At 27.3% G+C, this 18849-nt stretch overlaps 1 protein-coding gene and 2 long non-coding RNA genes across 5 annotated transcripts; all 3 read left to right on the forward strand.

Annotated features, from left to right (window-relative positions):
- The first annotated feature begins 4134 nt into the window (after positions 1–4134).
- Positions 4135–4663, forward strand: LOC123265337. Its single transcript, XR_006509558.1, has 2 exons — positions 4135–4485; positions 4577–4663. It is a non-coding gene; the product is annotated as an uncharacterized LOC123265337 (long non-coding RNA).
- Positions 4664–11512: 6849 nt separating this feature from the next.
- LOC123265336 lies at positions 11513–13893 on the forward strand. Of its 3 annotated transcripts, XR_006509556.1 has the most exons (5): positions 11513–11727; positions 12315–12424; positions 12509–12679; positions 12812–12996; positions 13078–13893. It is a non-coding gene; the product is annotated as an uncharacterized LOC123265336 (long non-coding RNA). The 3 variants fall into 3 exon arrangements; XR_006509557.1 differs by having other exon boundaries at positions 11513–11769; positions 12812–13893; XR_006509555.1 differs by having other exon boundaries at positions 12812–13893.
- Positions 13894–15575: 1682 nt separating this feature from the next.
- Positions 15576–18752, forward strand: LOC123265706 (aquaporin-11). The gene is made up of 5 exons (XM_044729573.1): positions 15576–15717; positions 16004–16249; positions 16321–16595; positions 16692–16830; positions 18445–18752. Exons 2-5 carry the CDS (start codon positions 16069–16071, stop codon positions 18639–18641), a joined length of 792 nt encoding a protein of 263 aa, XP_044585508.1. The 5' UTR covers positions 15576–15717; positions 16004–16068; the 3' UTR covers positions 18642–18752.
- The last annotated feature ends 97 nt before the right edge of the window (positions 18753–18849 follow it).

Below are 18849 nucleotides of genomic sequence, written 5' to 3' on the forward strand. Positions count from 1 at the left end.
GGATTTTTCCAGTGTAATTATACGCGGGATAATCAGAGATATTACTGGGTGAAATAAGAGTTACAATGAGTATAATCCAGATATCACTCAGTATAATCTGGATTATACTAGCTACTATCTGGAATTTTTTTTCACCACAAATATCACTGAGTATAATTTGGGATAATATCCAGTGTCATATTGTTCTTTCCGTGTAGAGAATTAATAAAAGTAAAAATCTGGTTGAAAAAAATTTTTCCCTTTTAACTTTAAGAATAAAAATTTTTAAAGCCTAAAGATAAGTCGAGATCTAACGAAAAAATTTATTTTTGCAAATTGACTTGAAATTGAATAACAGTCCAATTTTTTTTTAATTTTTAACTTTTTTTAACGAGAAATAAAAAATTTTATTTTAAATTTTTTCGATGAATTTTTACAAAACACGAAAAATTCAAAATTAAAAAAAATTGGGATGTATTAGTTTTTTCAGTCTAACTTCCTAAAATTGATTTTTTCGTAACATCTCAACATTTTGAGGTCTTTAGAAGCTACTTCGATTATTTTTCCATATGAGCCCTTTTGGCTTGAAAATTTTTTTCTTAAAATCAAAAAGGTGTATGATAAAAAAAATTGTTTTTTTGCGTTTTTCAGCCAAATTTTTACTTTTATACATTCCCTAGTTAGAGAAAAAAAATTTTATGCGTCCTTTTGGCTTTAGTAACGCGACAATTTTAATCAATTGTCTTTTTTAGGCAAGAAGAAAAAGAGACACGGCAGTGTTGCTGGACAAATAAAAACATCTCTATTACAAATGTCAAAAAATCAGTACCAAATTCACAACCTAGAATTATTGTTTAATTTTTTAACATTAATATTTTTAAAAATAATCTTTTAGATAAGTTAAATATTTATTCTTATAAATTTAAATAAATATTCCTACTGTGGGTGTAATATTTTCTCAAAAAATTAACAATAATTACTTTTTAAGATTATTAAAAATTCCTTGTTTTGATTTTTTGACCTTTGTTTTTAAATTGGAAAGAAAAAAGTAATAGAAATATTTTTAGAGAGCTGAAACACTGCCCGAGACACTTTCGCCTTTACAAATCACTGATAATTATAAATCTAACGCTTGTTCATTTTTATATTTCAACTACCATGCCACGTCGCTGTAAAAGTTTGTTTTTTCTGTCAATTTTTTTTTTTTCTTTTTTTATTCTATTACAAATACCAGTATACGCTGTTATTACAGTACTATTATATTATTTTATTACTATTACTATTATTAACTACTGTTGATTAATAATTGTTATTATACTTTATTTTACTTATGAATTTTGCTCATAGAGCTAACAACAGGTAATTAAAGCCAAAGATTAGCTCCTCAATATAATACTACAGCGAGATTTATAAATAATATAAGTGGCACATGAGATTTAAAACTAAAATACGTAATGAGTAATAAGAAAATAAGCTTGGTGTATTACGGGAGTGTCCTTATTACTTAAAAGCCCGATACTTGTAGTTGTTGACTTTGTAAATAATTTTTCGACGAAAAGATTAAGTAAAATAAAATAAAAGAAGAAATGTACGTTCATGTTATTGAAACACTCTTAGTGAGATTGATATTGAACATTTAAAATAACAAATTAATAAACTGCGAATATTTTTATTTTCGCGGTTTTATTAATAGATATTAATTATTTGTTTCTGTTAAACCATTTATTATTTTTTATAATGTTTTATTGTGTAATTAAAACGAGTCGTGCCACTGGGCCTGTGTATTGAGAGACAGGACAAATAGCAATTACTTGTATTGAGTATGTTTATAACTGTTGATTAATTGGCGTTCATGATCCAAATAAAACAAAGTGTTCAATTAATTAGATAATATTAAATCTAACAAATAAAATAATGAACGAGTAAACGCTGCAAGTATGTTATTTTTTTTTATGTGTGGTTGATGAGTTATTATTTTATGCGTGTTTACGTTTAATTTGTTTATAAAAGGGTGCTTAGTTTTGTAGAATTTTTTTGTTTTACAAAAGGTTTATCGATATTTAATATTTTGTTATAAGTGCTTCCAAATCAATTGTACAAGCACCTAAGTGTAAATCGTTTTACATTATTATAAAAATAAAAAAAAATAATTAAAAAAAAAAAAAAAAAAGAAAAATACAATAAAACAAATCTTCTGTGCCGTTGATCGTATTGTTTAGATTTATAATGGAATCACGAGTGATTAGTATGATTATTGAATTGATTGATTAGATTGCGAAATTGTCAATTGAGTACATAGACTACAGGCGTAATTTTAAATGAAAATAATATACTTTAGAAATGCTTATAGGATGTACAATTATCATGTTTTCCCCTGGTGCCGAATATTAATGCCGTAGAACAAATCTTAATCCCATTGTCAGTGCTTTTATTGGCAGTTATCTTTTTTCAAGGCACAAAGCGGATAAGCTTAGTTTGTTAAAATTTTTTTTATATTTCAATAAGTATGGAAAAACACATTATTATTGTTTGCTTAATTATTGTATCGTGATTTTTCTTATATTAGGTGCATGCACTACCGATGCATACAGCAATAAATGACTTTGTTGGTAGAGAGTGTAAGAATATATTATGGTAACAATAATAAAACAAAACTAAATATTAAAACATTTAATAATAAGGAATAAATAATTATCAAAGTTAAATACATGTATGATTTATTAACTATTTGTTGTATAATTTGATATTGAAAAAGAAGATACCAAACATTCAGTAAAGTTAAATAAACCATCATTTTGTATACAACATTAAAATTACTCCTGTTATTTTTATTAATCTTTCTTTGATTTTTAATTGTTTGTTTTGTTTTCTAATTTTTGGTAATTATTTACAAGTGGGGTTCACCCTATTTGTGGCCATATCTAGGTGAAAAATAAACATTTTTTAATTTTTTTTCTGCTTGTTTTTACGGTGCATTTATGATAAAAAATGTCGTGAAAGGAAAAAATAAAGATTTCGATAACTTTTTTGCCTTCAAAAGTTGGAAAAAATTTTGGCTCATGTTTTTGGATAAAATTTCTTTTATTTCTTTTATTTTTTTTTTTTTTTTTTTTTTTTGAAAAGTACATAAAAAAACGAACAATTAAAAAAAAAAATATCACAATTTTCTAAAAAATTAAAAAATTTTTTTGGAAATTGTTAAAATTGTGATAATCAACTTTTTTTTTTCAACTGTTCATTTTTTTATGATTTTTGAAAAAAAAATATATCAATAAAATCAAATAGAAATTTCGTTCAAAAAAATGAAAATTAAAATCGTTGACCCCACTTGTAAAAATTTACCTAATTTTTAAATAATTGTCAATAGTTTTGTAAAAATTTATTATTCTGGGTACCTTTATATAATTTTTTGATACCTATGTCTCATTTTATACAAAAATATCCGTTTGCATAAAATAATGCAAACGTATTTTAAAATTTACTGATAAATATAAGTTTATATAATTATAATATACAAGTTTTTAGATTTATATATAAATGTAATTGATACAAAATTATTTTATCTTAAGACTGATGTACAGTTTGGATAAAATAATAATGATACTGAATTTAACAGACCTAACGATTTTTTAGATTTTTATAACAATTAAATTATAGTGAAAAAAATTTAGCAGAAAAATTTCACATTTAAAAATTTTTTTAAATTATAAGTACGAATTTTTGGAAATATTTTTTTATAATAATTTATTTGTTGTAAAAATTCCAAAAATTATAGGATATTATAGATGATCAAAATTCATATTTAATTTTATGTAATTATATAAAATATTTTGTCCTGCAATTTATAAGTTAAGTATTGTTAACAAATTACATAAAATTTTCATTCTCTTTTATTCACGATACTGAAATCAATAATTTGTCAATTTTTGTAAAATTTTATAACTAAGTTATTATTAAAAATTTATGATTAAAAAATTCTACATGTAAAAATTAAAAACAATTACAATTGCAAATTTTTAAAAAATAAAGTTTTTTTATAATGAATTTGTCACAAAAATTTTTAAAAAATGATCAGATGTTTGCTAATTTCAGTATCATAATTATTTTTAATATTAATTAAAATCATTTGATAAAACTGATTAGACAGAATTTTTATATTTTTGTTTCAACTTGACTTAAAAAAAAAAAAAAAATAAATATTAAGTATTTATAAAAATACCGTCATCTTTGTTAAACTCCTTTGTGCGAGTATTTCTTCGCAGTTTTTAAAAAACTGTTGGTTCAGTTTGTTTTTTAAATTAGCAGAGTTACTTCTTTACCGAGCGGAACGTTGGGTTAGAACATTTTTCCTTTTTCCCTCCATAATTGTGACTGTTGTAACGCTTCTTGAACCTGCATAGTGCCTACTGCTGAAAATACTGAAAATAAATAAAAAAAAGTCACTTTTAACAATTGAAGAAGTCACTTGTCTTCAATATTGACATTCATTTTTTAACAAAAATCAAGGTAACAATCACTCAATCTAAGTAAATGACTAGTGATAAGAAAAAATTTTTAGAGGTTATGAAACTTTACACTAATTTAAATTTTTTTGTAGTTGAACATGGCACCGAACAACTCAGATAGATCAGACTCATCGGAATTTTTTGTTGAAGTTCATAAAGAAATCCAGTATCCGTCTTTACAGAAAGTTAATGGCCAAGTAAATAAAAATATCAGAATCCTGTTTCGTTCTGAGAATAAAATCCAGAGATTAGTCACTTATGATACTAGAAATAATCCTGAGTGTACTTTACAAAATTTGTTGGATGTGATAAAAGACCAATTTAAAGGGAAAGTTACTTTTTATTCCTTGAAAAAGAATACCATGGGTATTGAGTACTTTGCGGAAGTTGAAGATCTAGTTAAATTGAAGAAATTTGTCAAACGTCCGAGGTCACCTGAGTTTTGATTCATTTTTGGACATAAGAACTGTTTAGACAATAGAATTCTATATTTTGGATTGATTTTTCGAGATTTTAGTATTCTTTTTTATTTATGGTTAAAAAGTATAATATTGATCTTGTAATAAAAAAAATTCAAGGTTTGTTTATTTTGATTTATTTATGAAGAAAATTTCTTTCTTCAATAGTTTTTATGGAGTTTTATGTGTTATTGTAAATTTTAGGTTAGGAAAAATCAAAATTAGTGATAAACTGAAGTTAAAATTAAAAATTTTCTTCTGAAAATATCATTTTAATAAAAAAATAAAAAGAATTCTATTGTTCTAATGGCAGGTATTAAATACTGTTAAGTTTCAGTATATATTTTATACTATATAATTGAAACGAATTTCATTGAAATTTTAAAATTATAAACTGTGTCAAAAACATTGTTCAAGGAAGAAGAGTTTTGATTTAAGGAAATATTTATTAGTGAAGTATATATACTTTATATACAAAATATATGTATTTTGTTTACATAAAGTTATCAATTAATTATAAGCTTCATTATTTTTTTATAAATAATTAATGAAATTTAAATTACTTACTCATTTTTAATAAACTATAAACAATTTTGTAAATCAGAAGCATAAAATTGTCAAATTCAAAAATGTTGTTTATATTTGACGGCAGCTGTGTCTGCAATTATTAATAAAATAATTAACAATTGGTTAATTATTTATTTCTTTTATTTTAATCCCTTAAAAATTAAAAAAAAGAACGTGAAGTAAACTAATCATCGATTTTATCGATAGAGCATATATGTGAAATTTAAAATTTTCCCGCCTCAAAGTTTTGTCTGCGTATAAATGATTAAATTCAAATTAATTTATTTATTTATTTACACTGACTGCAAAAACTTAAACGTGGTTAAGGTTATATTGTGCAAATGAAAATGTAATTAAATGAAATACAGCGTTGTCAAATCACGGACAGCTTACTAACAGCTAATTTACAAGAGTCAAATTCATTTTTGTATTTAACTATTTTTTTTTTTAATTTTCAAAATTTTAACGATTAATGCCTCATATACTATTTATTTTTTAATTTTAGGAATTTTTATGGGTTTTTTTTATTTTAATTTATCGAATATTGACTACTACAGTTGTTTTTACTCAACTGGAGTGAAAGGACTTCCTTAATAATATTTTATTCGGCAAAAACAAAACTGTACTTAAAATTTCTCAACTCTATGCAATCTGTACTACAATAAAAAAATTTAATAAATTAAAAAAAAAAAATTTTACTATATACAGTGCACGTCACTGATTCATACCGGTTAAAAATTTTATGGTAAAATAGAAAAATCAAAATTTCGACATATGTAAATAAAGAAATCAATAAAAGGAAAATCTTTATAAGCATCAATTTAAACAAAATTGAAAAAATAATGCACTGAAAATAAATAATTCAAAATATCAATCACGATTAAAATAGAAATTAAAAATATCAGTAATTAAAATAATTACACTTTACAAAATAAATAATAGTAAATTTATAATATTAAAAAAAAAAAGACAACAATATAATTGCAATTATTAAAAAGTCTTTTTGCCCTCCGGGCGGAAAGTGACAACTTTCGTCCCGCTGCGCTAAACAAAGTTGCCGCTTTCCGCCTTCGTCGAGCAAAAAATAGTATACACTCCACGGGAAGTAAATAAGAAAGCCTCAGATCACATGTTTGTCAACCTCGGCTTCGCCTCGGCCGACAATTACATGTGATCTGAAGGCATTTACTTTACTTCCCCAGGTGTGTAATATACTTTTCTGTCCTCCGGCCAGAAAGCGTATCAACTTTCGGGCCGCTGCGCTAAACGAAGTTGCCGCTTTCTGGCTACGTCGAACAGAAAAATAGTATACACACCTCGGCCAGTAAATAAGAAAGCCTCAGATCACATGTTTGTCGACCTCGGCTTCACCTCGGCCGACAATTTCATGTGATCTGAGACATTTCTTATTTTACTGGCCTAGGTATGTAATATACTATTTATGAAAACAAGAATTTTATTTATTGAATACAATATATAATGTACATTGTTTCTTCTTTTCAACGCAGTAGAATTATATACAATAACCACGGACACGACATTAACACAGTTAACATAGGAAGATTTATTTCTTTACTATAGCCTTCAAAAATCGACACAAGTTTTTCAAGATTCCACTCGAGTAATTTATCAACATCCCAATCATCCTTATCGCTGTTGATATTAATTAAGTAATTTATGTAATTATCACTATTTCATCACCAAAATTGTAAACAAATCTACTCGTAAGAGTTTCAGACTTGGTTATGCGTGGCGGCGCTGAAGGCGTCGTGAATCGTGATAATCACGATCCGTTTCGCCGTAGTAAGGAAACGTTTCTTTATGATCGCAATACGTTTTGACATATTCACTATACCATGGAAAGTTCATATAAGAATCCGAAGTATAGAGTATATCAGGTTATAATATCGTCAAAATGACGATACTGTTTTGAGCTATTCACAATACTACGTTCATGATCCACTGGATCACTATAATAGCAATACTTTTTTCTCCGTGCAACTGGTCATGAGATTGAGCCAACTTTAAACTAACAATTTGTTGACATTTTTTTGTTTGTAAATATTTAGTTATCTTTTCGTTAACAAGTAAAATCTTTTGTTCCATAAATCGTATACAAGAACGCGTGCAGTCTCTTACAAGTTTAGCTAATGTCCCGACTACATCAATTATACTCAGTATATTCAGTGCATTTCTAAGTCTGGATGCAGATTTTTTTCATTAATTGGCGAAGATTAAGTGAAAATAACATCGACAAAGGCAAGTAAATATAAATATATATTGATATTTTTATATTATGTAGTGTTCAAATGATTTTAATTGTTCAACTTCGTTAATTATTTCAACAGAGTTTTTGGTGGAAAAGTACGGAGAAACTAAGGATAAAGTACAAGATCGTATTGAAGAATAGTTTCAGAGAGGAAGTGATCGCTTAAAAGCTGAGCAGAAAATTAAAGAACCCGAACACCCCAAAGAGTCGACAAAGATTTGAGTATTTATCATTTTAATACTAATAATTTTAGTAAATTTGTTTTTTCCCAATTATAATAATATTTAAAATTGTGATATGTTTGAACAGTGGTCTAAAGTAAAAAAAAAAAATATAATTTTAGACTCTTCTTTTTACAATTATAATGAAAAAATTGCAATACATTGTTGTGAGCAAAGAAATGTTTTAAAAAACATAGTTTTTTTAGAATGAATATCAAATAATTATAATGTTAAGGCTTGTTTTCTTTACTTTAAATTAAAAAATTTAATAGTCATCAGTGATAGTCAATGTAATGACTCATTACATTAAGATAAAGAAATTCAGATTTGTAAATATTAAAGTTATGTACTTTTTATGTTCATTAAAAATTTTAAATGTCTTGTAAAATGTTATTAGTATTCATTTGTAACAGTATTATAACTGATTGAATACGGGTGAAAAATTTATGGTATGCATATGAACAAATTGTACTGTGGAATTTGTATTAAATATAAATATTTACGGTTCATTTTTTTATGTTTTGTGTTAAAAATTTTGTAACACGAAATATAAAAAAAAAAAATGAACTATAACCCTAGCGGATCCGTATACACTGTGTATACTAGGTGTAAATTCGGTGTAAACTTGGTGTGGTGTATACTGGGGGGATACAGTAGGTATATTTGGTATTTTTCGGATAAACACTAAGTATAGATGAAAAATACACTCAATATACTCGGTGTGAATTCGAATCATATAACACAAGTTCACACCGAGTATACACCAAAAAAAATTTTTATCTCCAGACAGTGACAAAGTTGTCAGAGTTGTCAGTGAGAAAATTTTTTTCGAATAAGGAAAGTAGGTATGGATCGCCTGGAAATGACCTGAAACGAACAAATAACATAAAATCAGATGAACGTTTCTTGGTGTATCACTTTCAACGCGTACACTACTGTAAAAAATTTTCCAAATCCCATTCTAAGAGAAATTTTGTTCAACAAAAAAAAATAAATATTTACTTGAAATAACCTAAAATGAATAAATAAGAGGACATTAAGACGTTTAATTTTTTTGGTGTAACATGTTGAATGAAAAATTTTAAAGGACAAAAAAATTTGTAAGTCCTAAAAACTTAAAAATTTTCCAGTCCTGTCTAAGAGTAATTTTTTTTGAATAAAAAAAATTATATCTGTATGGACTGGAAATAACTTGAATTGGATAAGTAAAATAATTTTAACATGTATTTTTTTTTAGTTTGAAAACTTCACTGTTTATATTGTCCAAAAATCTCAATATTTGTTGACTTACGCAGGCGCCTTGCGTAGTTTCAATACATTCTGTACTGTGCGTTAACCTACAAATAATATAAATTTAGTCATTAAGACTGTTGTGAATGATATATTCATTAATGTAATTATTCATGGAGTGAATAAAAGTAAAAATACTTATTTTACTAAATAGACAAAGGATCATCCTTATTTCTAATATTTTTACTTTCTTACATCATCGATTCGTTGCAAATTAGGTTTAATTATTAAGTGCACTAATCTCAAAAATAAAAAAAGTTAACATAACATACTAAAACGGCTAGAATTTTGATGTTTGAATTTGTCGCAATGTTTTTTGTGTGAGTTTATGTTCGGCGAAGCTACAAAAATTCGGCTGTCTTTATGTTATTTATCCATTTTCAGCCAAAACATACCTACTTTTTTTTATCATGAAAAATTTTCTCCGGAGTCAGACTTCAAAATTTTTTGGCTGGTGTAAACCCGGCATTAAAGATACACCGGAAAATGGTGTCTTGATGTCAAGTTATGTATCAGTTTTAGGCAGCTTATTGTTCATCTACACATATATTTATGAATCGAAAAATTATTCTATTTGACACTTAGAACAATTTTAATCTTTGGAACTTTGAAATTTTTTGACGGTGTAAACCTGGCATAAGTCATACACTGGAATATGGTGTTTTAATGTAATTGAATTTATCATTTTCTAACTGTTTGTAGCCCATTGTTATTTAAAAATTATAAAATTTTTTAGGATTCAACACTTAAAAAAATTTCAAGCTGTGGGACTTAGAAATTTTTTGACGGTGTGAACCTGGCATAAGTCATACACTGGAACATGGTGTTTTAATGTCATTGAATTTATCAGTTTCTGGCTATTTGTAGTCCATTGGTATTTAAAAATTAAAAATTTTTTTACGATTCAGCACTTCGAAAAATTTTAAGCTGTGGCTTAGAAATTTTTTCACGGTGTAAACCTGGCATGTCATACACTGGAACATGGTGTCTTAATGTCATTGAATTTATCAGTTTCTGGCTGTTTGTAGCCCATTGTTATTTAAAAATTAAAATTTTTTTTACGATTCAACACTTAGAAAAATTTCAAACTCTGGACTTTAAAAAAATTTTCGGTGTATACGCGGCGTATACTTTGGGTGAATTCGACACGTATACACTGTGTATACTTGGTGTATACTGAGCATAAACCGATCCGTTAGGGAAGTATTTATGTCTAATACAAATTTTGCAGTACAATTTGTTCATATTCGTATTATAAATTTTTTAACGTATATACAGTATCCCTCAATAATAACGTTAACTAATACTCATATATTGGGTAATTTTTCTATAATTAAAAGATCATTTTTCAACTATAAATATTAACAAAAATTTATTCATTTTCGCAACAAAAAGATAACATTTTGTTTTCTAAAAGTGAACCTTCTGTTATCTTAAATATTATATTTTGTTATCATTTTTACTTAACTTAACAATTATTTTTTTCTTCATGACCCATTATGTATATATAAATTAAAGTTTTTTTCATGCTTACTGGTCAAGTGACTAGTGAACCTTATTCAAGCCAAGCGATGGACATTCCATCTGCACTATTGGTCGAGAGACATTCTCTCTTTGCATTAGTTCTATGGGGTCCATCGAACTTGAATACTAGTAAAGCTGGAAGTTTTGTGGTATCTGTTCGAGTTGTAAAGATGTTAAACTAATGAAAGAAAATGAAAGAAACTACATGAGAGCAAAGATAAACTTTGAAAAAATAAATGGGATAGATTACCAAGCCAGGAATATCCAAAATGTCAAATTCAAAAATGTTGTTTATATTTGACGGCAGCTGTGTCTGCAATTAATAAAATAATTAACAATCAGTCAATTGATTCAATAATCTTTAATTGTTTTATTTTAATCCCTTAAAAGTTAGAAAAAAAACGTGAAGTAAACAAACTAGTCATCGATTTTATCAACAGAGTACACATGTGAAATTTAAAATTTTCCCGCCTCCAAGTTTTGTCTCTGCGTATAAATGATTGTTGGACAGTAGTGACATAGGATTCGGTTCGCTCGCAAATTATCCGCATAAATTCGCTTTTATTTACTGTGATAATTCAGTAAAATGACATCAGAATTGTTATTTGCAATAAATAATTGACATGAAAATTAATTTAGCATAGATTTAATAATTTTAACAATTTTATAACGAATAAATTATGGCAAAAAAACATTGACATGTAGAAATTAAAAAAAATAAAAAATGCAATTTTTTAGAATAAATTTTTTCGTTAAATAAAATTAAAAGATTGTGAAGTGACTGGTAACTTTAATTTCATATAATTGACAGGTTTTACTAAATCGCTGTTTTATGAAAAATGTTAACCAGCGGTACTTGATATTTGTAAAAGTAATTTAGAGTTATAAATGTAATAGTAGTGTAGCAATTACATGTATGTAATAAAAAGTTGGATTAGCCTACTTAAAAATTTGAAGTAACAATTAAAAAAAATACCTTGCTTTAATTATTCATTAAAAATTAATTTATGAGTTATTAGTAAATAACTTATTTTATTAAGCACGACTTCTTGTCAGTGAGGTTATGGGCTGTTATGCTATTTAGCAAAGTTAATAATTTTTTTAACAAGTCAAAAATTTGTTTGTATTTAATAATTAATTTAGTTTTTTTAATCAATTAATTAATTAATCTTTATTTATTAGTTGGCATATAACAGCTGCTGATTTTATTTATAAAAATTTAATTTATTAATAATAAACGATTGTAATATGGCTAAAATTAATTAACATCTGACAATTTTTAGTTTTTCAGCAAACAAATTAAGAAATATTTTTAAATAAAAAAATCCACATTTGGTAAGTTAAAAAAGATAATGTAAATTTTTCTCAAATTTTTTTTTTTGTTCTAATTTAATTGTTGAATGTTATCAAAAATTTGTCAGATGTTTGCTAATTTCAGTATCATAATTATAAATGTTATTGCTAAAATACTAATGAATAAATAAATGAGTTCTAATTGCAGCATATAAAAAGATGATGATATGGACAAATGATTGAATAGTAGAGCGAAAATCAATCAGAATAAAAAAGATGAAGAAAAGAAGAAAACAGTCCCGCAGCTCTTAACTGCTGGTATGAAATTTATTTTATTCATTACTATTCTTCTTCTTCATCCGGGCTTATTTTAGCTCATTTTAAAAATTTTTATTATTGCAGGCAAAATATTTATATTTTAGAATTTGGCGAAACAACGATAGAGCTGATCACATGCTGTAAAAATCAGAATAAAAGCAAGAGATATCAACTCATTGAAATATTTTTTACCAGAGCCTGTAAAAAATTCTAAGAGTGGTTGTTTCAATTCCTGTCGATATTTATTTATTTATGGTAACAATAATATATTTTAAGTGAAATTTGAATTTAACAAAAGAGAAATATAAATATAGATAATGAAAATGGTGATATTGCTCATGAATTAGTTATTTAATATCGTATTTTTGATCTTTGTTATGAAAGCAGATAGTGAATCCTCAAAGAAGTTAGTATCCTGGCAGTGTTCGTTGACTAGATTGGCTATCCTGTTACTTGAACAATGCTATACATCGCTTTTTGTTGTCTTAGTAGCGTCCAACAATCTATGTTGTCTTAAGCCTGGCCTTGGACGGATAATTTGAAATTGTGATATTGTGAATATAAATCACATAGTAATTATTTTGCAAGATTTTACAACAATTTAACGTATCACATTATTGTCCATATAATGAGAAAATTAATTTTTTTATTAGATAGATAGATAATAATTTTATTAGATTCTGGAGCCTAGGCTCCCTCAGAACCGTCATCAAATATACATTATAATTAGCGTATGAAGTACAGAGTTTTTGATACATAAAAATAAAAAATAAATATAGTAATTGACGGAATAATATGTCAATTGTGCTTATAAATAATACTTGTGTCATAAAAAGCTCAACAACCTTCAATAACAGTAATAAGCGTTCAATATAGAAGATCAATAATTCTGGAAATAATAATCATCGCACAGACTACGGAATAATTCAAAACTTTCAGCTTTTATAATTTCGGCTGGCAGCGCATTCCAAATACGTATACCACGAACAAGAAAAGAGTTATCGTACATACAACAATTAGATCTAGGTAGACGTAGATAATCTTCCCTTCCATCACCTCTACGCAACGCAACCGGTGAAAATTCTAAGTGCCATATTACCATATTTTGTTTCGTCAAAAGTGGGTAATTATAAAGCTACGATCCAGCAAATAAAATTTATAATAATTTACGAAAAATATGCAGTTAGTAATTTATAACTTAATTATTATAATTAATCTCAATTAAGGGGCATAGCCACTGTGAGGATCGAAAAAATAAGTGATTTTCGGGAATTTTTTTGACTGGGATAATAAGAGAATTTGGGCATTGGGTTTTTTTTTGTTTTATAAAGTATACATCAAAGATCATTCTCCTAAATTTTGATCAAAAAATATCATGTTGTTACAAAGTTATAAGCATTTTTGTAGAGCACCAAAAAAATTTCCCCCACTACGGTGGGATCTCTAACTCAAAAACGGATTATCTAAAACAAAAAAACCAAACTGCGTTGTAATCTGCAAGCATGTTGTTATCGTTCCACGTAAGAGATTTTAAAAATTTGGATTTAAAAAAAAATGGCGACATATTACAAATTTTTTCGTTTTTTTTTCTTATTTTTTTGGATTCAAACAGCCCTAAAAAATCTTAAAAATCAAAATTTTCAAAACCCCCTACGTGCAATTATAGCTACCGAATAGACAAATACGGAAAAAAATTGCAAATCAGTTCATATTTATGCAAATTACAGTTTCCACCAGTTCAAAAAAAGTGGTTTCGAGAAAAACGCGTTTTTGTCGGAGCGTGCAATGGTCATTTGACACGCTGTCACAAAAATGACTATAACTCGAAAAATATTCGGAATTTTCATATAAAACTCTAGATACATATTTTTGAATGTATAAACTTTGATTTAATAAAAAAAAAAATTAGGAAAACGGTTGACCCTAAAGGCCATCCCTGCAACGTCCCGTTCATTTCATACTTAAGCGCACAAACCTACACTTATTACGTTTTTGAGCTCTCCGAGCTCAAAAATCTGCTAGAAGTTGAATAAAACACTATTTTTCGAATTTTTAAACCGCAATAACTTTTGAATGAATGAACCGATTTTTTCGTGGCTGGTGGCATTTAACGCAGTTTTTAAAGCCTCATGAAGAACTTTTAAGTTTAAATTGATCGAACAAGGAATTTCAAAGTAATTCCTAAAAAACGATTTTTTCGATTTTTTTCGTTAACGATAACTCACGAACGAATTAACCGATTTCGACCGGGCTAGCGGCAATCGACGTGTTTTTTTAATGTTAAGAGCTGATTAGTTTTTAGAATTGATCGGTCAAGCTGCATAAAAGTTATTCCAAAAAAACCATATTTCAAAAAATTTTTTTTTGCAGTTTTTTTGAGATTTCTCAAAATCGACTGGTTTGAATCGATCCAAATTATGCTCAAAAACTAAGTTTAGTCAAGCCCTTTCGAATGGCGCCAACCGCGATGAAATCGGTCAAGCCGTTCAAAAGTTATGAGAGGTTTACATACGGCCGCACGCACACACACACACACACACACACACACACACACACACACACACACACACACATACAGACGTACGGATATCATCGCGGAAACATTCGGGGAGGCTTCCTAGGACCTCAAAACGTCAACATCCGTTGAAAACTCGATTTTCGAAAAACGCGGTGAAATCATTAACTTCCCGATTTTTGAAACTTTTCAATTTTCTTAGCGGGAAGTTAAAAATTTTTTTTTTTTAAATTTCACAGTGGCTATTTCCCTTAATTTAACTCATTAAATATGTCCGTAGAGCTGTCTTGTGACGGTCAAAAGGCAATAAAAAATTTGAATGCGATACAGAGTCTACCACAAATTTTCTACGAGTACCACTACAATAAATCTACTATTTTATAAACCAGATTAAAATTTTAAGTATTGGATAATTCTAAGATTTAACATTTACTTATTATAATTTGTAATTTGTAATAAAACAAAAACAAACATCACCAATGTTAATCCCAATATCAATAGCAAGGTTTTTCCTAAATAATAGATCAGACACTGACGTCGATTCTATTTATATCCGAACGTTTTTTGGCAAGCGTAACAGTAAGTGTTTAACCGTCAAGTTTACCTTTGAAAGTACCTGCCAAGACTGTCTCCAACTGTTGAATAGCCACTCAGCATCATACATACCAGCGGAAATATTAAAATATTGTAACTTTATTTCAAGAACATGCTCAGTATTTGATAGTTTGTCACCAGTTTAACTGCAAATATAATTGTAAATTTAAAAAAAACTTTAGACGTAAGTTTTTTAATTTTTATTCGCTAAGTGCATGAGTTTATTATTATTATAAATAATATTATTATTCTCCATTCTATTGCGTCACTTAGATTGAATTAATGAGCCAGTCAATTTACTTGACAGTCAGCAGCATAGTTTAAGCTTATATATTATGTTAGACTCAAATTGAGCTAGAAATTTTCTAGTAGACTGTTTTATTTCTACGAGAGTTTAATTGACATTAATTAATCATATATTTCTGGCCCTTTAAAAATATTATTTAAAATTTTTATTTAAAATGAGTTAGAGTTGACCGAAAGTTGGAGAGAGGAACGCAGTCGGAAATAATAACAAGCGTCAAGTGAAAGAGTTATGGGAGCGTCACTTATTGCCTTGTTCGTTTCAACAGTCTACATTGTCCTCACAAGTTGGTTGGCATTTTGGGCGAGGAAATATGCTAAGTTTTATACACAAAGGCCCTTTTTACGAGCGCTCTTCCTCGAAGGAATAGCCACTGCGGAACTATGCGGAGCGTGCTTTGAACTTATTATAAGTATGTATGAATATGAATAAATTATTACCTTAAAACTTTTAAAATCACCTCATGTCATTCATAAAAAACAGTCGCTGACAATTGGGGAGTCTCGATGTATGCCATTTATTTATTTGTGTTGACGATCTGGTGGTCAAAGGTCTGGGAAGACGCGACCGCTTGTCCTTACACGCACCTAGAAGAGCTTGTCGAGGGTAAAAAATCTCTACGAGACGCTTTTCTATTAATTTGGGCCGAGCTTGTCGGCGGTCTGGCTATCTTCAGATATATTCAATTACTTTGGGCTCTGGAGATCGTTTCCACTCACAAGAACCGAGCGTTTGATGATTGCTCCACTGATTTACAAGTATTTAGACACTTTTTAATTATTGAAGCTGTAATAAAGAGCTTTGATTATTTTATTATTTAATTTTAATTATAAATTTATTAATAATTCATTTAGGTACCGGTCATTTTTGGAGCTATCGTCGAATGTGTTGCGACATGTATTTGCCGTGTCGTTTCCCGGGGTCTCAGTGAATTAGATTCTAAGCTTGGTACTGTAATTGATGCATTTGTTGGCACAACTCTCGTCGTCGCAGGTTTGTTTTAATTAATTTATTTTATTGCTTTAAACTACTAATTTATTAACTTGACTTTGAAAATCCTGAGAAGAAATTATTAGATCTGATTATTTATAATTGAAGCCAAATATTGGGAGACTTATAAAAAAATTAGTTTCAAGAGAAAAAAATTTGACTCAAAAATACAATTTTGAAAAAAAAAATTTATCTTGAGTCTAGAAAAAAAATAATTGAACCAAGAAAAATTTACTTAAATAAAGAATAGTTTCTTAGCTTAAGATTTTTTTTATGACTCAACACAATCATTTTTTTCAAAATGCAATTCTTGGTTCAAGATTTCTTCTCTTGAGTCTTTTTTGTCTTGTATATAAGAAGATATATTTAATATCTTATTGTATATAATTATATATAAAAATATATGACTATATATAATACCATCCGATTATAAATAACAACAATAATAATAATTACCATTATTGTTTAAAAAAATTAATATTAATGATAATGATATTTTAGTATACAATTTTACACTTCCTAATATCCATACTCAATTGTTCATTAATTTTATAAATTAATTGTATATGAATTAAGCCATCTAATTAAATTTTTGGATATAATTATACCAAAGTATATGGGTCATTCCATGCCAAATCAGTCAATTTTTTAAAAAGTTCTAGCGATTAAAAAAAAAAAAGAGCGGTTTTTTTTAAATTCGTAACTTTTTTGGATTGGGTAAAAAAATCTGAAATAATTCCTAAAAATGTCTTTGGGGGGGGGGGGGTAGAAAAAGATACAAAACTTTGAGCGAAATCGAAGAAAGTCGGGTAAAAAATTTGTCGATTTGTTATAAAATAAACCATATCTAGTCATATATGATTAGATCTCATACTTTTTCATCGGTTTAATATTTAAATACTGATATAATTCTATCTAACGATTTGTTTTGATTAAAAAAATTAGATCTGATCATATATCATCAGATACACGGAAAAAACAAAATGACACTAGATATCATCCCAGATTATACTCAGTGATATCTGTGATGAAAAAAAATTTCAGATAGTAGCTAAAAAATCTAGATTATACTGCGTGATATCTGGATTATACTCATTGTAATCTGGATTATACTAGCTACTATCTGAAATTTTTTTTCACTCAGTATAATCTGGGATGATATCCAGTGTCATCTTATTCTTTCCGTGTATAATCATAAATTTATATATAATTATATTCACTATTATTTAACTAAATCAAACCATTTCTTCTTTGATATCTAATAACAGTGATTAGATATAATTATATACATCGATATATATTTGTATATAACACTATATGGTTAGATTATAAATTTATGCATAATTATATTTAGTAATATACAATTTAGCTGCGGGGTATAATTATGTTCTTTAGTAGCAATACTATGGAAAATAATGATTACCAAAAAATTTCAGAAGAATTTGAAAATTCTCAAGTAAAATGTTAAAATTGTTATTTGTGTTATTGTTAAATGTTAATATGTTATATCTTGTAATATACAATTAAACCTAATCATTCATTTGCAAATAACGTCAGCTGAAAATCTAAAAATTAGAAAAAATAAAATAAAAATTTCTTTTTAAACAATTGTTACAGCCTTCAACTACTCTGGAGGTTACTTTAATCCAGCATTAGCAACCTCATTAAAGTACGGCTGTCTAGGAACCACGTTCATGGAACACGTGATTGTTTACTGGGTCGGAGCTTGCGCTGGTTCTATATTATCTATCCGAGTTTACCAGTATCCAGCCATCCAAAGTTTCGTTCAAAAGCACAAACTCAAGTCCCACTGAGCCTGAAGAAATAAAAAAATGAATTACATTAATTTAAAAACTAGTTTTAAGTATTTCAATTTGTAAATAAGGGCTTCCATCCAGACAATAAAAAATATTTTATTACTAAAACTTTTTATTACTTACTTCCCATATTAGTTCATTGGGTCACTGGTGGATTAATCGTTACTCAACAACCGGGTCTTTCTCTCAGTAATCCGATATCTTT

Source organism: Cotesia glomerata, linkage group LG5 (assembly GCF_020080835.1).
Source record: "Cotesia glomerata isolate CgM1 linkage group LG5, MPM_Cglom_v2.3, whole genome shotgun sequence".
Classification (NCBI taxonomy): domain Eukaryota; kingdom Metazoa; phylum Arthropoda; class Insecta; order Hymenoptera; family Braconidae; genus Cotesia; species Cotesia glomerata.

Bases quoted from the DNA above. Each gene is read 5' to 3' on its own strand.
- LOC123265706 (XM_044729573.1), top strand. From the start codon at position 16,069: ATGGGAGCGTCACTTATTGCCTTGTTCGTTTCAACAGTCTACATTGTC. The intron at 16,250-16,320 runs GTATGTATGAAT...CATAAAAAACAG, and splicing joins GTGCTTTGAACTTATTATAA to TCGCTGACAATTGGGGAGTC. The intron at 16,831-18,444 runs GTTTGTTTTAAT...CAATTGTTACAG, and splicing joins CACAACTCTCGTCGTCGCAG to CCTTCAACTACTCTGGAGGT.